This window comes from Calonectris borealis, chromosome 7 (assembly GCF_964195595.1).
Source record: "Calonectris borealis chromosome 7, bCalBor7.hap1.2, whole genome shotgun sequence".
Classification (NCBI taxonomy): domain Eukaryota; kingdom Metazoa; phylum Chordata; class Aves; order Procellariiformes; family Procellariidae; genus Calonectris; species Calonectris borealis.
Genome location: NC_134318.1, coordinates 19984831 through 20012655, shown reverse-complemented (window position 1 = coordinate 20012655; position 27825 = coordinate 19984831). Strand labels below are relative to the sequence as shown.

At 37.5% G+C, this 27825-nt stretch overlaps 1 protein-coding gene across 3 annotated transcripts in view; it reads left to right on the top strand.

Moving 5' to 3' along the window:
• The window catches only part of ADK (adenosine kinase), a 300617-nt gene that overhangs the window by 245145 nt on the left and 27647 nt on the right, over positions 1-27825 (top strand). For all 3 annotated transcript variants that reach the window (XM_075155352.1, XM_075155350.1, XM_075155351.1), the window contains 2 exons: positions 5288-5323; positions 11752-11866. In XM_075155352.1, coding sequence (XP_075011453.1) covers positions 5288-5323; positions 11752-11866 — 151 coding nt within the window. The remainder of the gene's footprint in view (positions 1-5287; positions 5324-11751; positions 11867-27825) is intronic.

Genomic DNA, 27825 nt, shown 5'->3' with positions numbered 1-27825 from the left:
GTATTCAGGATTAATGGGCACAACAGATACTGCTGAAATCAGAGGTTCTCAATACGTATAGAGTATATAAAACGGAGGGTATAGCTCTGAAAGCAGAGGAAGCTCTTTGTTAAGGACAAGGAAAGATGACAGAAGGGACAGGGAGATAGGAAGGACAGATGTGACTACCTAAGAAAGCTGAAGTACAAGTTTTTGTAATTATATTATAATAAAGCAGAAGACTTTCATGTCTCTCTAGAGCAGCGAGAAAAATAATACATGAAATTTTGTTTGTTTTCTTTTTTTTTATTATTTTAGAAAGCTTTACAAGTATACTGTCCTTTAGGAAATAATGAATAAAAATGTCTATTTCAGAAATACAAATCTTTAGCACCTATAAGAAAGGAGATTGTCAATATAATACAACTTTGATTATTTGAGTCAGTCTTCTATAGAATGAAGTTGTAAATATCAGTGTGCATCACTTGCATGAAAGTCTTCTCTATATATCCATTTGCTTATTTTACTTTGTTGTCACCCTTTTCATTTAGAAAACAGGGTTTCAATGTTAGAGATAATTTCTGCAACTAACACTTCCTTGCAGCAAACAAGGCAAACAGTAGAAAAGCAAGAGAGGATACAAAGAACACAAAGTTATACCAGGTTTAGAGGCGAACTCATGAGTGGGATTGATTAGTACTAAATTATTATACTGAAGAAAAAGGGAATTATCTGAGCAAGATAATCATAGCCTTTAATGTATTCAAGGAAACAATGTAAATGGAAGAAAACTAACAATTCATACTTCTTAGAAGACAGTCATACAACGGCAGTAGCCTGAAGCTGAGGAGGGAAATGTTTAAGATTGATTTTTAGAAGATTTTAGTAGTTTAAAAAGTCTTGTAAGGTATAGTGGTGGAAGTACTATTCAAGTTATAATCAAATATGGTTGGTACCAGTAGGAATGGTTCCATCAAATGCAAACACTAAGTGGATGGTCCTCGTAGTCATTTACTGTTTCCTATTGAGTGAGTCCACTCAAGTTTGCTTTTTTATTTCTTTTTGCCTTTATGCACTCTGATTTACTGCAAGGATCTTCCTCTGCAGTTACACATGCTGTGTGTGTGTGTGCGGGCTTAAGATTACATTGATTCATGGGCTGGGCTGAACCCACTAAGTCACAGATTTGTTATGCAGAAGAAGAGGATGATATTCCTGAAAACGTGAAAGGGGCTTGTTTTGGGTAAGTCAGGAAGTTTTCAGTTATTGCAATAGGAACTCCCTCAAAACCTGCCAGTAATCCCCCAATTAAAAAAAGTTAATCAAATCCAATCCCCCCCTCCAAGCCCCCCAGGAAAAACAGAGAATTAGAGAGAGCTGCACAGGGTAGTACTGTAATATGTGAGTTTAGGTTATTCTGTGAGATGTTTCCTCTACCAAGAAGGATGGCAGGGGAGGGATTAGCTTCGGTGTCCCCTGCATTTGCTTTCTTGTGTAATTACGGGAAATGCATTCAGTGTGCAAGGGTATCATTGCTGTCCTGCTGTTTTATCATTTCTTTATGAGATAAAGTTGATTTCAGCAATGAAATGCAAATTTAGTTTACAGTGCTCCTTTTCTCTGTATAAAGGTTAAAATGCATACTGTAGATAATACTGTTGGTGGTGCTTTTGAAACAGTCTTTGTCAGCTAATTTCAGCAATACATGGTTTTAAATGCTGTTCAGTGCAACTGCATGAATTTTATGTTGGCCTACATGAATTAAATTTAACCCAACATGCATGTTGTTACCATTTTGGCTATAATTTGATCAAGTCATCATAAAACCTTGGTACCAACAAAAAGAATTTGGATATGTCAAGAATATTTAATATATAGTGTGCCTTCTGTGAGTTATGGCAAACAGAATGTACAATTATTGAAGTTGAGCCATCTTAACTATAATCATAAAATTCTTCTAACACAGGGGGCTAACAAATACTCCTAGGAATGCAGATGCTAATGAATTCTGTGTTTGGAGGGTATGTTTCTGTTTACTTACAAACAAATAGTTTGTATTGCTGGTGATAAAAGGGCTCAGAATTTTAACAAGTCCTGTTACAATTAGCCCCAGTGTCGATTACAGACAGCTCCATTTACTAAATGCTGGGACTCCAACAGCAATAAAATACATGCAAGACTGGAAATAGTTTCCAGCTAGCAAGTGAATTCTAACATAACAACAAGGCCAGTACTAACGGAAGTTGTCTTTTTTATTATTATCTCTTTAATTTATCTCACTTTCCTGTGTAAACTGCTCACTATTGTGCAAAGAGAGGGTGTGTGTTAACTTTGGTGACATTGTGTTACTCCCATTAAGTAACGCTGTACACAGTTTTTTTCAGCATGACTGTACTTAGGATTCTTTTTTTTTCCCCAAACTGCATGAGCCAAATAATGTTTCATAACTAATAATAAATCCCATTTCTACTTTAGGTGGTACGGCAATAAATTCGCTGTCGCGAATGGTTAGTAAAAAGATTATATAGAAAAAGGAGTGTGAGTTTTTAATATATTTAGTATGAAAGAGTAAAAAGGTGTGGGAGAGGGTTTTATGAAATGAGATGTTCTGTTGTAGAAAATAACGGAAAATAGCTCAGAAAATGCTGAGTTGGAGTAATGAATGAATAATGTCTAAAGTTTATCAAAACTGAAAGAACTCCTGATGTGAAATGAAGCCTCCTAAGAAAATTCTGTTCTGTCGCTGTTTTGCTTTGCTGTTGTTGCCTGTCACGGATGAATGAAAATGCTGCATTCTCCGGGGAGCAGTAAAGCTTCTGTGTAGGTTGTTTATTTCCTTAATCCCTCCTTCTTCGTGATTTCCAATGTCAGATATAAGATGGAAAGCCTGTAAATATAGTGATTATCATACTGATTATCACCTGCATCAGGGAACGCCCTGGCTGGCCGTTGTAACCCTAGCAGTCTCCACATGTTACAGCCACTTAGATTTTAACCTGACTACTTTATTAGACGTGAAGCTCAGTATGAGGTGCCCTAGGGCTGCACAGATGGGGTCTGCTTGTTTCCTGTTCTCACTGTTATTGTGAATAGATACTAAAAGGTTCTCATCGCTTTTATCTGGTTAATTTACTTTGAACTGTCCCTGGCATTCAGGGCCTGCCTCACATTTCTCACCATTTTGCAAACACCAAACTGTAGTCTCCAAACATGTGTTTTGAGCTTTATTATCTTTTTTACTGGAAGGGCATTAATTCTTAAAGGGGTGTAATTCTGAGGGAGGCTGATTCTTAGGGGGCCATAGACGCAGTCCTTACTGAAAGAAGCTGCTCAGGAGTTACTCTGAGGTTCGGTTGATAGGAGAGAAGAAAATTAAGATTGCTGCTGTTCTTTGGCACGTTCAGACACCCTTAGATTAGAGGTCAACTGCAGGAAAATCTATGATTGTATGCTAGCTACCATTATTCATGTAGCCAGGCAGCAGACCGGGCTAAAAGATGACGCTCTAACAGGAAAATCCGAAGATGAGACACTTTTTAACAAATGTGCAATCATTTATCCTTTCTTGTGGAAGGGCCAGGTCTTTCAAACCACATGTGCTATGCATGGGTGCCCCAGTACAGAAAATTAAGATGAATTCTCTCAAAGTCTCCCACATAAGGAAATACTACTTAACTAGAATAGTTTTTATTTCACAGATGTAAGAATGTACTGGTGTCCAGTTTCCTGGCCAAACAATAGTTTAACACAGATGTTAATGTCCTGCTGCATTGGGACATTAAAGAAATCCCCTTAGGACAGATCAGTGTAACTTCCGATTTCAATTGCACGACCAAAAACCTGAGATTAAAGAAGGAATTTGGCTACAGTACGTAATTTTTAGTCCATTTTCTTATTCTCTGCCCCCTTATGACTCCCTTATTTTTCTTAATTTTGTTTTTTTTCTGTGTCAGGGTCCCATTTGAGGCTTTCTTGATTGTGTTGCAGTTCATTGTAAGTGCATCACTTCAGAGCGGAAGCTTGCAGGCTCCTTTTTTCATACGAGCATAGGCTTTGTTAATCACATGCTGGTTTAGGAAAACACTGCATGATATCTTTGAACCCTACACTCCTTCTTGACAGCCAGGCTAGCAAATGTCATTGACTGTGTGATGTACAAGAAGGAATTCAATTGTAAGTAAATTGTCAAAGTGGCTAACCTTGCCCGCACCCAATTGTCAGGACCATGATTCAGTTTTTCTGTCAACATCAGCTAAGGCTAACCCGGTCAGCCTTATGTTTCTGCAGTGAAGCAGCCTGAGGAGTTGTGCTTTTCAGCTTATCACATTTTATTAACCTCAACTTACTGTTGTTATAATCAATTGTACCCACTTCAAATTCTTATATTGCCCCCAAATTGGCAGATCATATAGGTCCACAAGTATGTATTTTCTGCAGCACTAAAAGCTGTCGTAGGGACACTGGATTTAAATGGTTTGATACGGTAGTTATTTTTGTTTAATTGGATCAGCTCACCATTTTGGCTCAAGACTTATCCCTCTATTAATATCACTTGGCAAAGATAATCTGGAAGAATGCAAGTAAAAACATAAAAACTTTGAGGGTTTTCTGCAATATTTGCAATGTTAAGGTAGAAAGTGAGTGAGGGGAAAAACATTGCTATTGTCTTCTGTCTCCTTGCTTTTATTTCAAAACAGATTTTAATTGCTCCAATTAATATAAATAAGAAATGAGGACATTCTGATATCCTGATGTTTCCTCTGTTCCTTCAGGAAAAGAACATAGTCAAACTGCCTAAAGCAGTGATTAAGACATCAGAGTATTTTTAAATGCTCATCTGATTCCACCACAAGGGTTTGAACACATTTTGTGATCCCATTTTTTTAATGCACCGTAGATGACAAATGATTTTTTAAAATGGCTTGATAACCTGTATCCCATGAAGTGCCATACATAAATGGAGATACGATACAATTTCAATTAAGAATACGTCTGAAGGATGTTTGTCTGGATTTCAAGTAATGGTTTCCTAGTCCTAGTTTCCTATCTCCAGAAGTAACTTTCCTCGCCTGCAAAAAACATATTGTACCTTCTTTATTTGAACTTGTGAAGTGTGTTGACATTGTACTGTTGTTGGGCTTGAGGAAGGAGGGGGAAGCTTTTGGTGCGATTATCAGAATTGAACAACTGTATATGGGTGTATTGAGATAATCGTGTAAAAGGAAAACTGGCTGAATGAGTTTCAAAATGTGTTATTTCTTCATTATCTAGCACTTTATAATTAACTGTTCTTTTTTTATTATTTCAGGAAGCTGCCACTTTTGCTAGAGAGCAAGGCTTTGAGGTGAGTTAACCCACAATTGCACACTAAACAGATCCTAAAGGTTTTTTTTCTTGCTGATAATGAAGTTCTTTTGGACAATGATTGATGTGCTATTATACTCTCCAAGCCTCGCAGCGGTTGCCATGGAAACTTGGCAGTCGTCATGGTTTCTTTGTTCTGCCAGCTCAGTGTTATGACGCACTCTGCTAGGTCTGCACCCAACATCGCCTACAGATGTTATTTATTGAATTTTGAAAAGCCTCTTGGGAAGCCGAGAGGTTGGGCACGGTTTCAAGCTGCCTCTGCAGATATGGGACCTGTCAGTTTGCTCAGTTAAAAAGCTACCTCATTAGCTGCATTACACTCCATAAGGATTCACTGCTAAAGCAGTGGTGAAGCAAGACTAAATAGTGAAATATAACACCGCTTAAATAACTTAAACCCTGCCATATGCAGATTATCATTATGCAAATGAACTTTAGAAAGGTTGTATATAAAATTGTTGGGTACTGATTAATGTAAACCATGCTTCTACAAACAGCTTCTTTTAGAAGGGGTAGTGTGGAATTTGTGTTTCAAAACATATTCGAGTTGGTGTTTTCCATCTGCGCTCTAAAAATGTATGATCCTCTACTTTCTTGAAGTAAACGTTGATTTTACAGTGATTTTCAGAGCTTTTTATTTCATCTTCTTGAGGTATTTATTTGAATGGTATCTCCCATTGGCTAAATTCAGATAACTTAATCTGGAGAGCTATCAGCTATTGGTCTTTAACGCTGAATTCAAATAGGCAGGTTTTAAATACTATAATTAATGTGACAACGGTTGTGCTAATTTTGCAGCTAGTAAGTGATCTTACTGAAATCTAAATTACAGAACTGAACACACATAAATCCTCTTACATGTTTTTTCACTGCAATAAGACCCACCTTAATTGATTTGTTTGCAGTGCAAAAGAATAGATAGGATTTTGACTGCTCAACACCCATTTTGCATAAATAATAGAAGCCGCGCAATTCAAACCGCGTCGCTTTAAGAACATGCCACTTTTGTGTGTGGATGGTTGCATATAAAAAAAGAGGGAAAGACTGACAGTTTTTTTCCTACAATTTAGATTTGTTTAGAACCGTACACCAGCAGGTACATCAATGCCATCAGTGTTTTAGATATTAAAACTGTGGGCTGTCCCATTTCATTTTATGTTTCACAAATTCATGTGGCTGCCTTGTAGAAATCAAGACTTTTTATCACTGTCAATTTTCATTTGTATAATCTGTATTGTTAGCATAAAAATACACTTTGAGTTTATTTTATCAAATGAATGAATTTCACACATGCCTCCAAATATAATATGAAGCATAACAAATTATTGGTACCCTCTGGTAGCTAGACAATAAAAGAAGAAAGGAAGTAGTGTATTAAGTCTACCCATTCTATATTTTTATTGCCCCCTTGAGCTAAAGACTTTGAATGTGCCTGGTTTAAATTCAGTTCTAGTGACAAACTGCTTTTGCTGGTGTCTGCTAACTACCATCATATTAACCTTTCCATTAGTGCTTGCTTAGAGATTCTAGCACAGTTCCTTCTGAACATCCTAAATCTGCCACATTTGATTACAGCATATCAGTAAAGTGCACAATGATTATGATCTTATCTCTTATTACCCCCTTGCTTGGCAACAACTCACATGTCAAGTTTACTGACAGAGATGTGTAAAACTTGATAAGTGTCCACAGTCTTGTTTTCCTGTTGTGCTGTGGAGGCAAAAAAAATCACGCTAATAAAGTATCATAGGAAAAATTTAAAGAGCTTCAATTAGCCTTTCAATTAAAAACAAGAAAAATTTCCAGCAACTCTCAAAAGCTTGTAAAACTGATTCTGCAATTTATATTGAGAATAGAGAACTGATGAAACACGGAAAAGTAAAGTAAAGGACTAGAGTGACCAGAGCAAAAATCAAGAGGATATTTATCATAGAAGTGATGAAAAGTTGCTGGTAGCTGAATTTGAATTGCAGCCTGGAATTTTATTTTTTAACAGAAATCTTCAGAAATCTTTTAGCATGGAGAATCAGTTGTAACTAGCTTTTTTTTTTTTTGCCTTTTTTTTAATCATCTTCTTTTCTACCTTCCAGTAATTTCAACAGTTTATGTGAACTAAATGCATCTTTTAAATACACCTTTTCTGAAGAAATCAAACCGTGTCATAGGCAGGAGAAAACACTTCCATGACACAAATTTGTTTTTTCTTTGTAAGAGAAACCATGTTCAAAGGAATTTTTATTTTTATGCTTCACCTTACCAAGAGTTAGTTTTCCATTGTACTTTGCTGAAATCCAAGGTATTTTTGTAAAATCAATCATGATAACTGAAGACCGTTATTTCCTTCATTTTATCTCCTGACCAACACTTATCTGTAATAATCAAAAGTAGAACATTCCTTCTGATGCAGTCTCTTCCTGGAGTGCATCAGTGTGTTCTTTTTGTGAATTTCATGTTCTATGACATTTTAAAACTATTAAATAAATAGTAAATTCACTGTCTGTGAAGACAGTGCTTCATCCTAATTTTATGTTGCAGTCATCTCAGTAATACATTATAATAGTCACAATTTTTATCCAGGGAAGCTCTTGGACTTGGTTCCCCTTGAAGTGGTAGAATGGTTGTCAGTATTTTGTTTTTACAAAATGGTAACTTGCTGTTTATTCTATATAGGAATTAGGAAAACATAATCCTACTTTAACATAAAACTTAGGGTTCGATTTTGTCTGTCAACCCAAGAAGTAAAATGAAGTGAACGGAACAGTATGTATCTAAGGGGTTAGTAGCAGCTGCCACGCAAAATAATTTTTCCTGTTAGAGGCAGAGGTCTCCTCCTAAGTATGTATTGGTTGGGGAACCAAATTAGAGAGTTTTGGTACCCTGGACCAAATTTAGGTCTTCAAGTTAATGAGGTACACTACACAGGTCCACTGTTTTCAATGGATTTATGCCTGTTTAGGTCAGGGCTACGGTAGTCCCAGCTATTGTGTATCTCTTCAGAAGCAAAGATCAGAAGACATAGTTTGACGAGCAGTTTTAACTGTACGCAGTTTTTCACATGCTTCTATCTGATCCTGGGATATCTGGTGTACTTTCTTTACATGCATATATTCCACTTACTTGCTGGAATGAATGCCACATGCAAGGTTTTTCAGGTGCAGCATCAATAGGCAAATCATGCTTTTGAGAGATTTGTATGTCAGCTTTGTTAAATTAGATTCAAGTGTATAATTGGATATGTGTGAGTATCCTGTGAATTTGGGACGTGTTGTAGAGGCATTAGGACCACAAACCAGTACAGTCTTACCATTCAGCCGTGTCTGTAGGTACAGGATGTATAAGAAAGTCTCGATAAGTGTGCAAGTACGAGTCAGTGCAAAACAAATACTATTCATTTCAACTGTTTGAAAATATTATGTATATTCTGAAAGAAATAGGAGATGATAACATTTCATGATGTTTGCCTGGTAATGAGATGAGGGGCATAGTACCTCTGCAGTCTTAAGCTGTAAATATTCACATATTATAAAATGTCACAGTTGTACCTTCAAAATACAACATAATGATAAGCTGGAGATATATTGTGGAAAAGTTAGCGCCTCCTCAACACTGAGATTGCAGCTCTTCTACCATATAAGCTCTATTTTACTCTCTTCCTTTGAAAAAATTTTAGTATAGAAAGTGATTTTGGGTAAAAATGGCCAAATTAATTCTCACAGAAAATGCTATTCAGTTACTTTTAATGTCTGCAGAATCAGACACAAGTCTCCCAACCACTCTGTTTTGAAATTTCTGCTTTTTAAAAAATTGCCATTTTTTCCCTAAATACCTTCCTTCTACTGTTACGTGCTTATTATATATTTAATTCTTCCTGAAAACATTATGTGCTTTTTACTTTCACTGTCTACTTTATTTCATCCTTTACCATCATTTTTCACTAATCTTTTTCCTCAGGGTCCTCCTTTCCCTCATATAAGTTCATCTTTATTCTTCCTTAAACTGAAGAAATCATCTCTTGATCATGCCATTTTCTCCTATTATAACTTCCTCATTTTCCTTTTAAAATTTGAAGTGCATGTAAATACATTGCGCAAATATTTTCAAGCTCTTTGATTTCTGTGCCTGCTTTGCTCCACTGTAAATGTGCTTAATAAAGTCACTAATAGTCACTTCCTACTTAGCAAAAACTAAACACCTCTCTCCTGTTTTCTTTGATCTCCATGATGCTTTATTGCATTTTGTAGTTCATGGATCTCTTAATTATCAAGGGCTGAAATAGTTCAGATTTTAGGTGAACCTTCAGAAGCCTACATATTACCAAGCTGGAGGGCTGTAATTCTCCATCCGTCCCCTATTCAACAGCTTGAGCCACCAGCTGATACCTGCTTTCAAGTTTTTCTTCAGGCATTTTTAAGGGACTTCTCGCCTTTTGAGAATTAGGGGGAAGATGGCCCCTGTTCACGTCCTCAGTCCCTGCAGAGGGGTTCAATGCTCTTCTCTTTCTTCTCTGCTGGAAGACGTTGCCTTCTGAAAGCTATATTAACAGTCTAAGCAGGAGGAAGGAGGAAATAACACAAATGAAATTGTAGTATATGGAAATGAAAAATATGAGAGAATTTAAAAAAGAAGTAAAGAGACCAATAAGTAAGGGGAAATTATTTTCGTGTTTGGCAAATGTGTATAAATCAATGAGCTCACTGAGTACCAGAGTTGGGGAGAAGCTAAAGGGAGGCTAAGAGTATTGCAGAAGAGCTAGATAATTTTCACATACATAGATACTGGTAAATATATGGCATGTTCTAGGCATGTTCTCTGTCCATAATAAAGGTGAAGTGCTTGATAAAAAAAAAAAAACCAGCAAGTAACCAGGACTGAATGGTATGCAGATTATAGTTCTTGAAGTGTTTAACTGACCTGCTGGTGAAAAATAATCAACCTCTTGCTAAAATGAGCAGCTGCAGTCAAAATGGCACATACTGTACCTGGATTTCAAAATAACACTATATGCTGATTTTGGAAGATAAAAATCAATTTATTAATAACATAAATTAATTGTAACAACTCTGGTAAATTACTTGAAACCACTCCGGACAGCTTTATAAATGAACTCTATTCATTATGTAATTGTGTTAAAAAATGAGTTGGGATTCATAACGAACAGGACACAAAACAGTGCAGAAAGTATTGATATGTTTTCATATATTCAACGCTAGGCCCTCACCAAATCAGCTATGTTTCACTACAGTTGCTTGTACGCAAGAGCAAACTGGGGAAAAAAGTATGGTGTTATTTAACACAGATATGAATAAAGTGGGACATGGTAAGTAGCACAGAGAATAATTATAGTCTTTCTTACTTTTTCTAATGTTAAAATAATAAAAGGAAAAAAGTATAAATGATGGCAAGAAATATGTTTGCATATACCAAAGTTAATTTGTAGAACTTACTGACTTGAGATAAATCTGAGAACAAAAGCTTCCCACAAAGCATCATAAAAGGATTTGATGCTTATACAAATAACAGGAATACCTATATTTAGCTTAGATTGAAAAATAAGTAAATTAGAAATTGAAATCCTTGTGTTTCAGATCATAGGGCAACTATGAGAATAGGAAAGATAATATTCTAATGACAAGGTGTGCTGTTTGGATGGATGAGAGTTTTGGTTCAGTATGCCAGTTTCTCTGTTCCTAGCTACATGCACTATGGTGTACAGACAAAGTCCCTTTAAAGCAAAGATTCCTGAAATTTTTGCAGCTTAGCCTTAGTTCAGAAAATCGGGGATGTTCTGTGCCCCACTGAATATAGCTTTCACCCTTTGCTTCCCTGCATCTCAGTTATGCAGCCAGCCAGTGAGCACAGAGCATATTCACCTGGGCTCCACACCTTCTAAGGTGCTGCAGTGTACAGTCAGTTTAGTTGCTGAGATCGGTTGCTGTAGGGAAGTTAGAGAAACAGTATTTGTAATCCTGCTGAAATCGGAGGGATTATAGTACTATAAAACCTGGCTAAATTGGATGGAAATCAGGCTCAGAGTTTATCCAAAGTATTCTCTTACCAATTTTATTTTTAATTTTATGATAGGTAAGGTTAGAATCCAGTCAGCAGCAAAGAAGCCCACTAATTGCTCATTAGGAAATGCTCTGTAATTCCTTTGTTAGCTTTGCAGTTTTGCAGCAATTGTAATAGCTGAACTATCATTATCAAGATTAAAAACAATGGTCTTATGGTACTACATAAACCCTTAGGAGGATGAAGTATTCCTCCTTTTAAAAATCTTCCTCTACTGACAATAAAGTCTATTTTATACCTAACCATAAGAAAATAAATCTTTGATCTGCTAATAAAGTTCTAATCTCTTACCACTCTAGTATGCTGATAACAAGAATTTTCTTTCTCTCTATTAAGACTGAAGACATTAAAGAGATAGCCCGGAAGACACAAGCTCTGCCAAAGGTGAACACTAAAAGGCAACGAATCGTAGTCTTTACCCAGGGAAAAGACGACACTGTAATGGCTACAGGTATATTTTTCAAATCTACATTGTCGCTCACAGTAAATATTCTAGTTAATCAATTACAAGTTGTGGTTTTACAAATTATAACTGTTAAATGGTAGTCGGAGCGTTTGCCTTTTGATGTTAGTCCCTGTTTCTTGTCTGTTATGCTTTTAATTGTTTTAAGATTCTGAATTTGAGAAGTTATTATTTCACAGGAATGCCTGAGAATTTAGTTCTGAATATCTTAAGTTCTTTTTTTATAACATGGATCTAAAATATTGATCCAGTTGGTTTTACTCAGGTTTTTATGACTTGAGATTTTATCTGTGTAGCCATTTTTGCTGCAAACAAGAACACACTATGCCTGCTGAGAACAGCTGTGCAACAGTATAGTATATTTAAACATTTGTGAAGAGGAGGAAGTGAAATCCAGTACTAAGTGAATTTCCAGGCTTTTTTGCTTTGAGCAGAAAATCTCACTTTAGCTCTTCTCAGCTGTGTGCTCTTCTATTCTCAAAGGAGTACATGGGAAAAAGGTGTTCTATCAGGGATACAAGTAGTTTGTGCTGTCTAAATTGATGATGTACGACGCACAGATTTAAGCATTATAAACATGACTACCTACTTTTTGACAGTCTCTTAATTCTGTCCACCTATGCTTCTAGACTAAATAAAGCTATTAAAAACATGTGCTGTGGCAAGCCATTTTAATCATTCATTCCTTCACAAGGTAAGTCAGGGCTGAATTCCTCTGTTGGAAATCAAGTGAAGTTGAGGAAGCTTTGCACCTGAGGGACCGGTGCTTGCTTATACAATATTTGCCTCAAAATCAGTATTGGCTTCAGACTGTGGCTGCAGGGCTAGGCACTCAGTGGGTAGGTCACTGCTATATAGATCATTCTTAGCAGCAGTTTGAATGATTTCACCAGTAATTTGCATCTTCCGCTATTTTGTTAGCTACAAACTGGTTTAAAGGAAATAGAAAGCAGTCATTGAGAGTTGAGTATGTGTATCTCACTGAATAATGATGGAAGTGTTGCTTCCAGAAAGTTACTGCATTACGTGAATGGCCCATATGGAGGCACTCCACTTGAGTATTGTACAGTTGACTGAAAAATAGCAGTATAAAAATGTTTTTATACATGAGCTAGTAATAACGGTAGTAAACCTAAATCTTATATGTAACCCTCCTGTGCTCTTATTTAATTTTCACTGTGTACTTATTTTATTCTTCAAACTAGAGTTGTTAACAAATCCATTAATCCCTTCTTTGATATTTTTACAACTGGGAGCTTATTTGAGGACTGACACTTGCTAATCTTAGCTGTTTGTTCGCTATGAAATGAACTTAAATTAGAGAATGCACTTTATATGCATGATAAATGCAAGATGGATAGAGAGTGTATGCAATAGTGTCAGCTACAAAAGCAAACATGATAAATGTTAAGGCAGTTTTGAGCCGTGGGATAAGCTATTCAGTGCACAAGCATAGCTGAATCTCTTTGCTATGTTGTTATTCATGGCAGCCAAATAAATGTCAATAATAAAAGAGAATTAAAGATTTTCATTTCCCAGAGGCAGTCCTCTAATACAGCTTGATCTTTCATTTCATTTGTAATTCGTTCTCATGTCAGGATGCAATCATTCGCCAGGCTCTGTGTGTCATGTTAAGTCATTTAATAATGATTAAGAACATAAAAATGTTTGGCCTGTGGGGCAATTCTCGAAAGAGATACCAATTTGTTTTTTTTTTCTCCCTTTTTCCTTCCTTTGGTATGGATCATCTTTTTCCCACCTCCTCACATTAAAATAATAATGAAAGAAGGAAAATGTGTCCCTTAATTTAGCCTATGATGATACCACAGAATGGTATAGAGTACTGCTAACACACTTATTTCAACACTAATTAGGTCTAGTTGTGCTTTGAAACCTGCAGTGGAAAGTGTGAAAAGTTTCTAAATGATCTCTGGAAGAATTGCTGCATTTAGGAGTAGTTACCAGTATAAAATTCATTTCCTTTTTTCTAATGTGCAGAAGAAGAATAGCTTTTTTGAAAAAACAGGCTGTGTGTAGTTGTTTATACTGCCTTTCTGAGGAAACAATATATTCTCGGTAAGTTTGTGCCTAGATTAAAACAGTATTTGCAAAGTCAGCTGTGGATTTGGACATGCTTGTCGGTACCTTCTGCTTTATATTTTGTCCATAATAAGAATATGTTTATTAGTTGAAAGATGTTTCTGTCAGTAGTGACTCAACCAGAAGGGATCGGTATCCAGGCAAAGGACTCTACTCTTCCTTTCTTTCCTTCTACTGCTGCCTGTAACCATCCTTCATCAGCTGTTGGGAGTATCACGTATTCCAGTGGTCTCTTTATGTCCTCTGAAAGAGCACAGGATGGAGTTGGAGCTTACAGGTGTGAGAGTAAAAGACTCCAAGGTGAATTTGGCCTTTGTGGATTTTCTACCTTTTTTTCCCTCCTCCCCTTCTCCATTTTCCTCATGGAAAGGTCTCTGCTCTCTGGCAGCAACGGGGAGTGTCCAGCATTGCTGTGAGCCGTGGGAGTAGGACTGAATGGCTTAGATTGGGCTGCACCCTGTGAAGAGACACAGCCGGATGGGCACCCCTGCTTCTTTTCCTTCCCCCTGACCACGCATGGCAAGATGAGAAAGGCAACACTGAGGCTGTAAGAGCATCCTTAGCAGAGCTCCATTTCCTCTGCCAGACAAAGCCTCTGCGTGCTATCGAGGACCAGACATCCGTGGGGCTAAATTGAGAGGGGCCGGGTTACGAGAGGAGGAGTGCACCTCTTTGATGAGTTATGTGTAGGTTGAATGGGGGATCAAGTAATGGAAATACTGAGGGGATACACTTTGATACAGCTCTGGCTGGAAGGAGAGGAAATAAGATGGATAAAAGGGGTTGTTGCAGGTTGCCAGCTCATTCATGAAAGGGCACAAAATTATATGTGCTGGAAATTAGATGTGGAATTTCTTGGGGGTTTTGGTGGGATGAAGGAGGCCAAATACAGCTCATCATTACATGTGGAGAGGACTGTGACAACAGTTGTTGATTCCTGGACACTCCAGAGAATGGAAGATTCAACAGGTATTTGAGGAGTAGAGCGTAGGGCAGAAAGGCGCAGTTTATTACCAAAAGGAAAGAAAGATTGACCCAAAAAGTTCTGATACTATAGCTCTGATAGACGAGGGAGAGAGCTTAGACTGAGACAGCTAAAATGTCTACTTCCTCCAACAATCTGGCCCAGCCATACTGCAAAGATGTTTAGTCAGCTTATGAATTGCTGCAGTTTACACAACATTGTTTTAATGCCCGCCAAAAACACTGGTGGCTCACCTCAAACAGACCACGAGCTATAGACAACCAGGCACGGACTGACAAGCAACTTAGAGATCCATGCAACTGGAGCAGATCATGAAAACGGTGAGAAGCAATAACTGCATCAGCAATCCCAATCTAAGCCATTCCCATTTGTCAGTCCACTTTCTTTGGCTGTCTGAATTATTTGTGTTTTCAGAGGGAAAATTTCTCTCTCTTTATCATGGAGCACATTGGGTCTTCCTACTGTCTGTTCATATCTCCCTGTCACAGTACTCCAGCCCCAAGGCCCCTTTTCTCTCCCCTTCCTTCCTGTTCTCTGTCAGTAGGAATAATTGCAAGGAAGAGGCAAGCTCAAATTCAAGCTGAGTGTGATCAGTGTGTCTTATAGGGAAGGAAAGGAGTGTTTAGGATTGGCACACAGGAGCTGTGGCAGATGAAATGTTGACTAAATTAACTGTCAGCTTCTAATAAGACTCCACGAATGACTCCACGTGCAAATGATTGTCGTCTGAAGTTTTCCTCTTCATGTCATAGAATAGTTTGGGTTGGAGGGGACCTTTAAAGGTCATCTAGTCCAACGCCCCTGCAATGAGCAGGGACATCTTCAACTAGATCAGGTTGCTCAGAGCCCTGTCCAGCCTGACCTTGAATGTTTCCAGGGATGGGGCATCTACCACCTCTCTGGGCAACCTGAGGTGATTTTTCTATGATGTAAAATTTTAGCTTTTTACTGAAGAACTTGGAGGCATTGGATCTTCTCCCTGCTTAGTGACCCTAAGAATCAGCATTGACAAAAACGTTGTAATTTTCTCTAGCATCGGTCCCCAACATGACTGAATTTTGATAAAACTGCCTTGAAAAAAAGTAGCAGAGAAACACCTGGGACGAAACCTTTCAGTACAGAGGATTATGGTTTGGGAAAGGTACTGATAACTGAAAATAGGATCTGTGGACTTGCTTACCAGAAAAGTTTATCTGAGGAACAGTATTGGGTTAATTCCTTGTGCAGATGCTCCTCATCCATACTGGGAATTACTTGGCTATCAAGACTCTGGTCCCACTACCATAGCCTTGTTCCATCATATCCCTCTTCCCAGGCCTGAGATTCTGGATTTGACTTAGGGTTCCTGAGCTTATGGGATACATTCATTTCATGTTTCAAACCCTTTTTTCTGTAACCGCAAAAAATACATATGCGGGGAAAGGGGGAAGAGTTAATGAACTCATGCAATCTCCTGATTTCAGCAGCTGGAGCTTTTAAGAAACGCAGCAAAAAACACAAGCTCTGGCAAGTACATACATGTCTTGAGCTATATGTGTGCTATAACATTTGTCAGAATCAAATGCAGTGAAAGCTATCCCTTTTACAGAGTTACTCATAACATTTTTAAACAGATTACTTTTAGTCAGATACGTTTTATGACTGGTTTTGGCCCAAAGGGAAGTCTTCGGAAAGTCTGAGCAAAATCAGTTCAGCAATGGAAAAACATACTTTTATATTGAAATATTTGCATAATTCAAAAACAGCTGAAGCTACAAACTTTAAACTTGGCTTGTTTTATAGCTTTAATAGAGGAAAGAAAAACAATCCAAATTTAAAGAAAATCACTTCAGCATTTTTCAAGTTATGAATGATGAAATCTGGCATGTTCAGGCGTGAACATAGAATTTTCCATTCTTTTTTCCCCCCAATGTTTGTAGGACCACCTTTGTTACAGGCACATTTGCAATAACCTCATTTGTTAGAATATGGCAGTAAAAATGGATTTTTTTAAGGATTCAAGCATTAAAGCCACCTCAGTTAGGTTTTACTAACAACTTACATCTTCTTCAGTTTTTGTGATATATTACTTGAGAATATTTCAGGAAATGTATTAGCAGTGCTGGCTAATGTGATAGAATGAGAAAGGTCCATCTTAAAAAATTCTTACTGCACCTACCACATAGTACATACTGAAATGGTTTTGTGAAATTCTACTTGTTATTATTACTTATTATTTAATCTATTCCATAAATTAAACAGCATGTGCAATATAGCCAAATTAATGTGTTGCAATAAAACTTGCAACATTACCAAATTCTAGAGCCTGCCTACCAAGCTTTGGATGTTGGAGTAATACTAGGCATTTGCCTCTACCTGTTTTCTGAAACAGGATACTGAGGTAAATGGATGTTGGTGTCACGCAGTACAACCATTCTTAAGGTAATATATGCACATATGTTCATAAATTAGAAGTTTATATGTTTGGATAGAAACAAAACCTGATCTAAATGAAAATAACAACAAAAGATCAGATAGTATGTTTTTGTGAATGATGAAGCTTCTTTTACTTTGTAAGGATATGTTAGTTCTTAAATATTTCAGTAGGAGAGTTTTTAAACCGTTTGTTTTAGAAGGGTTGTCAAAATTGTGGAAACTAGAGAGATTTTAAGAGCCGTTCTTAAATCATAATGGTATGATGCTATATGCTTTTTGGGGGAATAAAAAGGACTGATGTTCAAGCATACAACTTACTCTAAACAGAGAGCAGTAGGTTTTCTTTGTCGGGTTGTGCTGCAATCATCGACCAGCATGTTACCTTGTAAGCCTATGTATAAAACATAGAAGTATTTATTACTATTGACACTGCTGACTTTTTATGGTAGACCTGTTTGCAGCTCCTCTTTCTGTAAGTTACTTTCTCTAAGTATTGTGTGTTCTCCTCTAAGAAGCAAGAAAAAGTGTTATTTTTTCCTTACCTCTCACAGCTTTCATGCTTAGCCTTCCAGACGGGAAAATCTTGATTAGCTCTTTTCATCAGACAGCCTTCCTATGGGTTTACACAAACAAAAGTAGTGTCTTGGATCTAGGGAAATAGTGGTTAGGTTATATTACAGCGTGTACTCTTTTTTACAGGATTGCACTCTTTTACTCTTCCCTATCCATTTATATTCATAAATGGAAAGAAAGGTTTAAAAAACAAAAATGGATTTAGGAAAAAAGGAAATTTTAGTCCGCTAATGACATAACAAATGAGCCAGAAAGCCCAACAGAATTCTTTTTAGTTTAGTTGTGACTTAGGAAACCACAAAACCTAAATTAATAATGAACATTTGTTGATAGGGATTAATGAATAGCAAAGCTGGTAATACCTTTTTGTAACTGAGACGGTTCATGCTTTCATGCTGTGTGGGAGAGGAGGTCTGAGCATTTTATTAGACAGCTGAAACATATTATTAAAACCTAAGTTCCTGGGTACTGGTATCTTGACTGGACTTAAAAGTGTATCAACTGTTGCATCTCAAAGAATGCATATACATATATGTAAATAGGTATATGTATATATGTAATGTGTGTTTGTTTCAGTAATTTCATATTGATTTAAGAAAAGGATGTCTTTTCTAGTCTAATGCGGTAACGCACCGCTTTAGCCCAGAAATTGAGTGTGAAGCTGGGAAATCCCCTTTTCATGTATAATTACTAGTAATAAGGAATTTTCAAGGCAAAACCGTGCCTCTTACTAAACCTAGCCCGAATTTCAGGTGCTACAATGAATTTACATTCTGGCATTCTGAGGAAAAATTACACCCCTTTAGGCTGTGAAAAATGCACGTGTGTTGAAGGAAAATAAATAGGGGTCCCTATCCCATTCCTTAGGACTAGGCAGTATTTCCTCTTACACAGAAGAATTTCTATATTTCTTTCTCAGATTCAAATACGCAGATTTAGGAAATCATTTTTTGTACCATAATTCTAAAAAGGATTCTCAGAGCATAACTTTTAATATACAAGTCCACTGCTTAGGTGGTAGAAATTATATGATGTTGGAGAGGCAATATAGAGTGAAAGAGTGAGAGCAGGACTGAGGCAGACCAAAGGTCTGTCTAACCTGGAATCTGCAACGGTGTACAGTAGCGGGTGCTTGTAAAAGACGGTAAAACCAGAACAAATCTATAGTGATACTTCCATGTTACACTCTCCTAGCTTCCAGCGATCCGTAGCTTGGGAATTTCTGAACTAGAGATGTTGTCTTTGTGCTTAATAGTCCAAATTAGGATTTTACCATACATAACGTCTTGTGCTAATGAGTGTCACGGAGTCTGTGTTATGTAAAGAAATACCTCCCCTTATTTCTTTCGATTCAGCCAGTTAAGAATGTTACTGGCTATCTCCTGCTGCTTGTACTGCATGGCCAGTCCATAATCATTCCATATACAACGTCTTGTTACCTTTGATTTTGCAGAACTCTTGCTTATCTCCCCTTCACAACAACCCCATGCAACGCTACAGGGGAAGAGTGGCTGGAAAGCTGCCCAGAGGAAAAGGACCTGGGGGTGCTGGCTGACAGCCGGCTGAACATGAGCCGGCAGTGTGCCCAGGTGGCCAAGAAGGCCAACGGCATCCTGGCCTGTATCAGAAATAGTGTGGCCAGCAGGAGCAGGGAGGTGATCGTGCCCCTGTACTCGGCACTGGTGAGGCCGCACCTCGAATACTGTGTTCAGCTTTGGGCCCCTCACTACAAGAAGGACATGGAGGTGCTGGAGCGGCTGAGGGAACTGGGACTGTTTAGCCTGGAGAAGAGGAGGCTGAGGGGAGACCTCATCGCACCCTACAACTACCTGAAAGGAGGTTGTAGTGAGGTGGGGGTCGGTCTCTTCTCCCAAGTAACAAGCGATAGGACAAGAGTAAATGGCCTCAAGCTGCACCAAGGGAGGTTTAGATTGGACATTAGGAGAAATTTCTTTACTGAAAGAGTGGTCAGGCCTTGGAACAGGCTGCCCAGGGAAGTGGTTGAGTCACCATCCCTGGAAGTATTTAGAAGACGTGTAGATGTGGCACTTAGGGACATGGTTTAGTGGGCATGGTGGTGTTGGGTTGATGGTTGGACTCGATGATCTTAGAGGTCTTTTCCAACCTTAATGATTCTGTGATTCACTAGTCTTTTTTCCAGACTCTTTTCCCATTCTGTTTATTTGTTCTTTGTTTGCTCCATAATTCTGACACCCTGGCCCACCCTTCACTGCACCTTTTTTCAGGTCTGCTATACGCTTTGTGACTGGGGGATCAAAATGTTCAAGTGCCTCAGAAGTTTACAAAGTGGTTTAATTCTGTTGTCTCCTTTGTTCTGTATTCCTCTCTTAATAATTGCTAACATTTTATTTGCTTTTCTGGCTGCCACTGATGATTGATCTGACATTTTCATAGAATTATCTGTTGTAACTTCAAATTTTCTTTATGGTGTGGTAATAGGTGGTTTAGAGCCCATCATTGCGTATTTAAAGCTAGAATTGTTTTTTGTATGTGCACCTTTTTTTACATTGATAGTCAAAGAATTTTATAGCCCACTTTTGCAATTCTTCACACTCAACTTTTGGTTTTACTATCCCAAATGAGTCTAAACATATCGCAAGAAGATGGCCCACAGTACACTGAAGAACTCCTGTCAGAAATGGTATATATAGCCTGGACGTGCTACTTCTAACAGGGAGGCACAGTTAACACGAAGACTGGACTTAGGCAGGGGGACTTCAATAAGGCCTCTTAAACCCCTTGAGGCCTGTCTTGCTTGACTCTGAAGAGCAAAGTTGAATGAATTTACAGTAAGATACCGATTCAGGTGCCGTTAAATCCCAAATGGACACTCTTGTTCAGGAAAGAAAGTACCTTACTACACTGTAGCTTTTTTTTTCTTTTTGAGAAATGAGGCCTTCCCTATGATATTATTCCTCAATTAGAGCATCCACATAGAATTAATTTATCATAAATTTCTGATGCCTCCTGTATACATGGCTGTAATACTTTAAAACCTGTACCATTTTACTGGTGACCTGAGTGAGTTGTGAGGTGGTTCATACAGAAAAAATTACATCGGCACAATATTACTCTGTTCGCTCAAACCACGAAGCATCAGAGAACTACCTACCAGAAATCTTGAGAAGAAAGAATGGTAGTAATTAAGCCTTATGGTTACCAAGGCAGGCCCCTACTGTTCTGGGCCATCACGGAAGGAATGAGGATTCACCTTATTCATTCTGTGGCTACGTAGTCCTCAGAACACGAGAGACTGAGACTTGTGTCCCTGGCCGTTTTAAACTGATAGAAAAATCAGAAATCATTGACTCATCCTAGGACACCCATTTCCATCCCCTACTTCTCCCCCACCCTGGGAGCACTTCTCCGCCCGCATGGTGAACCCGTTCAGCAGTCCACATAGTCTGGCAGAAATGTACACTGGAAAGGTGCTGAGCTCTCAGAACCAGCTTATTGCAGGTTCCAGATGTGTACTAGTGCCAGCAGGGGAGGACAGAAGGCAGGATTTGCAGTAGAAGGAGACAAGGATGAGACTATAGTATCTGCAAACTATAGCAGCTGAAGTTGCTGTGGAGCCACACTCTGAGGCATAAAACATGACGTTTTATTTTGAACTTCCATCTAGCAATAAAGACTGTAGTTCCAAAGTTGGAAGGAAAGTTGCTCCAGGATCAGCCGGTAATAGTAGAATTATGTCTGCAAAGCAAAGAGCAAATAAGGGGACAGAGCCATGAATATACTATCAGAAGGGAAACCATCTCTTTGACATCTCATATGCTGAAAACCAACAATTTTATTATTGAACTATATTAAAAGAATGGTGAGACAGCAGAATCAGTCATTTAGTACTTGGGAAGCACTGGAACTAATGAGAGCCTTCCAAATTTAATTTGTGCTTTTCTTGTGTACATGTAATTGATGCAAGTTTGTCAAGATTAACCCCTATTTTCTGAAAACGACATGTACGCCAAACATGAAATTCTGGTGACTTCTAGTTTTTCAGCAACTGTTTTTGCAGCTGCAATGTTATGTCAGTCTAAATATATATCTTTCTGACTTTTTGAACAAACTGAAGAAAATCAAAAACTACAGTATTCTGTTTCAGATAAAATAATTATCCTATAAACTTTTCATTAAATTTATGCTTTAAGTTTAAAGTTCAGCATTGTCCTTTTCTATACGCGTTCTGTGTTACTGCAATATTCTGTATTGGACGCTACCCATTTCTCCTTAAAAACATATGGTTTAGTGAGTTGAAATCTGAAACTCATGCTTTAAAGATTTACAGTGCATAGGCTTCTCACCTCCTGACACTTAGGTTCAAATCATACTAACAGGGTGGCTATTCTATGAAATTAATCGGATAGTAATTTTTTCACCAATAATTTTTAAGAAATATATTTTCTCTTTACTCTAATTTGGTGTGATTATTTTTTTCATTGTAAGAAATTAAATGTATGGCTTGTTCAGCAGGTTTCATAATAGATCAATAATTTGTTGGCTTAACCTTTTTTTTTTCCTGTGGAGATGTGGGAAGATCAATGTCTGTAGTGCCCTAGGTCATGATCAATACTTTTAATAAAACTTCCTTTTTTTTCCCTTTCTCTTTCTTTTTTTTTTTTTACCTTTGTACCTTTGTACGGTTTTGCTTTTATTAAGGAGCTTTTCCTTTAGTTTCTGACCATTAATGGTTTTCAGATAATGTCATACTGCCCAAGGTCAAGGCCAGTTTGAACTTATAACTCTACTTATCAGTGATTAAATCTATTGGATGGGCTTAGATGTGTTAGAAGACATGAGAGTTTGAAGCACTGCTTTCTAGAGGCTCAAAGTTAAAACAAACAAAATCTCAACCTTTTGGGAGGATGACACATTAAGGCTTTTTTTTCATTTCCTTCTTAAACAAATAAAGATTGTCTTATTTATGGATCTCATATTGGCGTTGATATCGCAAGTAACTACTGTGGCCTTGACTGTCTTCAATTAAAGATTTTAAATGCTCTGTATTGAGTTTTATAACAGTATATTGCTCATTTTGCAAAACCAGTTTGAAGTAAGATAATGCGTCTTTTGTTCATTGCTGAAATTCTGGATGGGAGGGTAGCAACTTATCAAAGTGTGTGTTATCAGCTGGAGTGCTCGCAGAGAATGTGATATTATTGTCTCTGGGGCTCAACCCAGTGTCTTTTGAAATCAATGGAAAAATCTCATTAACTTCATTGAATATCGATTATGGCCATGGAGAACTTAAAACATTCATGAATATTAATGCTTTATAGTGATCCATGTGTCTTTTTGTGTGTCGTACCTTGTCTGCAATCTCCGATTCAATTTGTGTAGCCTACCTAGAGGTTATACAGAAAGCAAACTTTATGTATGCTGAAAGATTTGACAACACGTTTTACCTTAAGGTATCTTCTTTGTTGTCTGTTACAAATGAGGTGCATAAAGAACTGGACCCTTTGACCACTGGCACCTAGGCAGAATATCTTCTGTAGAAGATCTTTTTTTTCCATTATTTTGACAGTTTTAGCCTTTTTTTATTAGGCAGCAGTTCACTTCATAATAAATCATCACAGAGCAGAATCTCCACTCAGAAGGTGCCCTACAGACTCTGATAGTCTATCATCTTTAATTTAGAGATTTTATTTCCCATCTTGTGATTACAGGTGAATGAACATTGTAGAAAAATTTAAATTGTAGCTATCCATGTCATGCTTTTGCCATAAGTGATGGAACTTACACTTTCAAGCCTCTAATCTTCACCTGCTCAAATAGTCTCTATAAAATAATTGCACACAATGGAAAGAGAGTAAAATGTGGGTATGTATGGTGACCCTGGACGAAAATTAACTGCAGGAACTGACCCTTGGATTAGAAGTTTCTCTGCTGTAGCCTCGAGTTGCAGGCAATTGAACTTGTGGGAAATAGGTGGCTGAATGGAAGACAAACCCGTAGCTCCAGGAGGGTCAGAGTAGAGATCCTGGCTAGTGGAAAAAGTGGACAAAGGGGAGGTTTGAATGGGTCCTGCTCCGCCTGACTTTGGGGATTTAGGACTCATTTTGTGTAAGACGACAAAACATCTAGAGTTAACGTTGCGGTTGGGGAGGGAGGTTAATTGGAGTTCTCAAAAATGGTTAATTGTCTAAAAGTGGAATTGTGAGATTTTATGATTGGTTTGGCTCAGTGATTTCCACAGTAGGTTTTAGAGCTAAAGCGAAGTGGAAATGGTTTAAATGCCATATCTGAAAAGTAGGCTGTGCATGTTACTCCTATATCAATGACCTGACTTTGACACACCTGAGCATAATATAGAATATGAAGTGGCAGTTTGGGTATAAACCTCTGAATACCACAAAAATAACATTTATGTAGTTGATCGCATTTGAATGAAAGTAGGCTCTGGCTTATTTTCACCATAGCTATTTTCTTTGTTATGAATAATAAAGTCAGTAAAGTAAGCAGACCTGACTTAAAGTATATACAGACAGCAAATTTTGTGAATACAGTAAACATGAACTATTTTTATATTGTTAGGTTTTGGCTATACCTACTGAATGGTATAATACTAATGTTTGTTTAGAAAGAATACATAGAGTCGTCAGAAACCAGATTTTAAGTTTGGAGGGCTGCTTGCATTGATTTTGTTTGCTGTACTCTGCTACGCTGTGCCTCCCATCGCCCTCCTAATCCATCCTGATTCCTCTCCCTGCCCCAGTGATTAGCAGTCAAAACTAAATCAGAGAGGAGTCTATGGAACCAAATATTTATGGCCCTTGTAATCTGACACAGTGATATTGCACTGTGAACCTGAAAAGATGCCAGGCCAGGCATTGTGGCTAATAGCAATTGATCACGAAGAAAACTGCAGAACTCTACACCAAATTGTTGGCTTTATAAATTTGATAATAAGTACATTTCCTGACAGAATATAAAAGTGCAATAAACTATGCATGCCCTCTTTCCTCCCCACCTGTCCAATTGCAGAATGCTGTTTGTACAGTATATTGTTGTTGCTGACAACTGAATAAGAATTTTTGGGAGCAGTTGGCTATCAAATGATGGCAAATTTAAAGGTTATGCAAATTGTGCCAGTACAGCCCAGCTTGTTTCAGACCTCTTTTCTCTATTATCATATCAATTGAGCCAGCTCATAGTAGACAAAGCAAGGTTATGGGAACCACCTAGAGCATCATGCACCATTAAACATCAATGCAGCATACATGAACATCTGCAACAACGATCTTATTAACAGAGGGTATAACGGAAGGCAATAAACAGCTTTCTTAGTCACTTAATTGTAAAAAATTTAATAATCTAATACTTGCATTATTTGTCAACAGCAAGTTGGTCAAAAATTATGCAATTGTGGTGAATTAGATTACAATACCTATTGCACACTATAAATTACTACAAAAATATGAAAATATGAAAAAAAATATGAAAAAATATGAAATTTGTGAGCAGTTAAACACTGTAGTTAGTAGAGTGCTAAAAATGCGATTTTCTTTTAATCTCTGGTGCATCATGGAATAGAAGTATCTGCTTTTTGCACTGACATTTTTATATTTGGCTAAAACCAAATATAAAAAACCTAAAGATTGTTTTTGGATTTTCTGCTTAACTAGGGAGATAAACATTTCAAAAATCAAGGGAGAGTTGTTGTGAAGGGTGGAATACAGAAACCATAAAGTGGTCTTTGTGTGTGCAACCAAAACAGATGTTTGGAGGAACAAAGTAAAGCATGTTAGATGTTCATACTGGATATGTATTGTGTGTTGGCTTCTGGGGTAGTCGCTTCACTGGTCTAGAAGATGAGAGCTTGTGAAGCTGTGATCTCAAATGACTTAGGGAAATGAATACAGAAATTAAAATAGTTAGAAACTGATGATGAAGGGAAATGAGGTTTGGTTCTTCCAGGCCAAGGCTGCTTGGTTCTTCAAGGCTGCTAGGGGTAGGCTAGGGTTGGAGCACACTCTTTGCTGGAATCAGATAAATTGGTGGGGAGTGACAGCCCTCCTCTCCTCAGAGACTGGGGGCACTGGTGGATTCCCTGGTTTTGGTTAACAGAGAATTGGAGACCTACTCATAAAAGACTAGAGCTACAGGAGGAAAGCACTACTCTTCCGATTTCAGCCTGACCGTTTAAAATGTACAGGCATTTAAAAATAAAATCAGAAAAAGCAAGTAAGAGGCTGGATGAGTAAAACAATACAGACTCAAAGGTCAAGTTTGACAAGTGCATTCAGCAGAAAAACCTGCTCCACATACTAGTCTGCTCCCAAGCAGCTTTGTTCCTTCCTGGTGCCTTCTGCTCCCGCCTCTGCTGCCACCGAGAAGCAGCTATCGGATCAGATTTGTATTTATATGGAAAAAGAATGAAGCTTTCTAAGTTTTTCTTGGCATAAAAATCCAAATTGTGCTAGGATCGTTGGCTACAATCAGCCTCCAGGTCACCAGTAGACACCTCAGTCATTTCTGCAACAGAAAGGATGGAGGGAAAGAGGGTGAACGAAAAGGCAGTAAACAGTAAAGATGAGTAAAAGCTTGGTACAAGTATAAATTTGGCAAGTTAAGCATTAGAGAAGTTAATTTTGTTTCCATAAGAAAAGGAAAGTTTTTATTCAAAAATGTTAAATTGAAAGTCTTAATTTTTTTTAATCTGGATTTATTTCCTCTAGGAAAAGATGGCAAAAAAGCAGGCAGTATGTCTAAATAAACATTAAGTATACGTTTTTTACTGAAATGGTTTTAAAAGGAACAAGTAACAAGCATTTTCCAGGTTTTCTTTCCACATTTTTAAGTTACCGTTCAAATGATCTCACTCTGTAGGCTAACCAGAGTTTTTTCGTGTATATCTATCTGGTTTTTAAAGCAGTATCTGCTTCTTGCCTTTCTTCGTAACTTTTCATAACTTAATGATATCAGCAGAGTGTCCACATTTTATTTATACATATCTGTTTACTTGCTTACCAACCTTGATTTTCAGATTGGAAACTCTTCAGAACAGGAACTTTTTTTTTTTCCCCCCTTCTAATACATATCTTGGTGGTCACCTTGACAATAGGAGAATACAAATTACGATTAAAAGATCACAAGTTGAACTTGGCTATACGTATCAACTAAAGTTTTATGATTTTTAATATGTTTTATTGCTTCTAAAAAGAAGATCAATGTGGATTTGGGGGTTTTTAGGTTGAAATAGCTTAAAACTGAATGATTCAGCAATTTAATACTACAGAAATAAAACTTTAAAGAAAAGTAACTGAGAGTGACAGGCGATGGTAGGAGTTTGACAAGGTTCTGCAGATATAGAGGCTGGAAATTTTAATTTGTCTGCCACATTAGTTATTTTGGTTTTGTCAAGCAGCCCGCTTTTATAGCATTGGGGTTTACTTTAAATGACAGTAGTGCATGCACTGTAAAACCTGTTGTGTTACCTTTATGAGTGCCTATATGCTATTGCCATGCTTTAAAGGGCTTGTTACACAAACATACGATTCGAGAGCTCTTGCTGTTATAACAACTGTATCCAAATGAATTTAGTTCACTATGTGGTCAATATTGTATAAATTCAGGGTTGCATAATTTATGTTAAAATATATGTGAAATTACTTAAAAGGTGGTAGATTGACCATCCTACTTACAGCAATGGTTAGGCAATACTTTTAAACTTATTAAGTGATACTACAGAAGATCATAGTTTGGGTTATTTAATTATCTAAGAAATTATCTGCAACTAATATAGGGGAAAAATAAATTCCTTCATTTTGGGCCGAATTCTCTTTCTAGACTGGCATAACACTTAAAAAATTCCATTAAAAACAGTGGAGTTGCTCTGTTTTTAACTGGC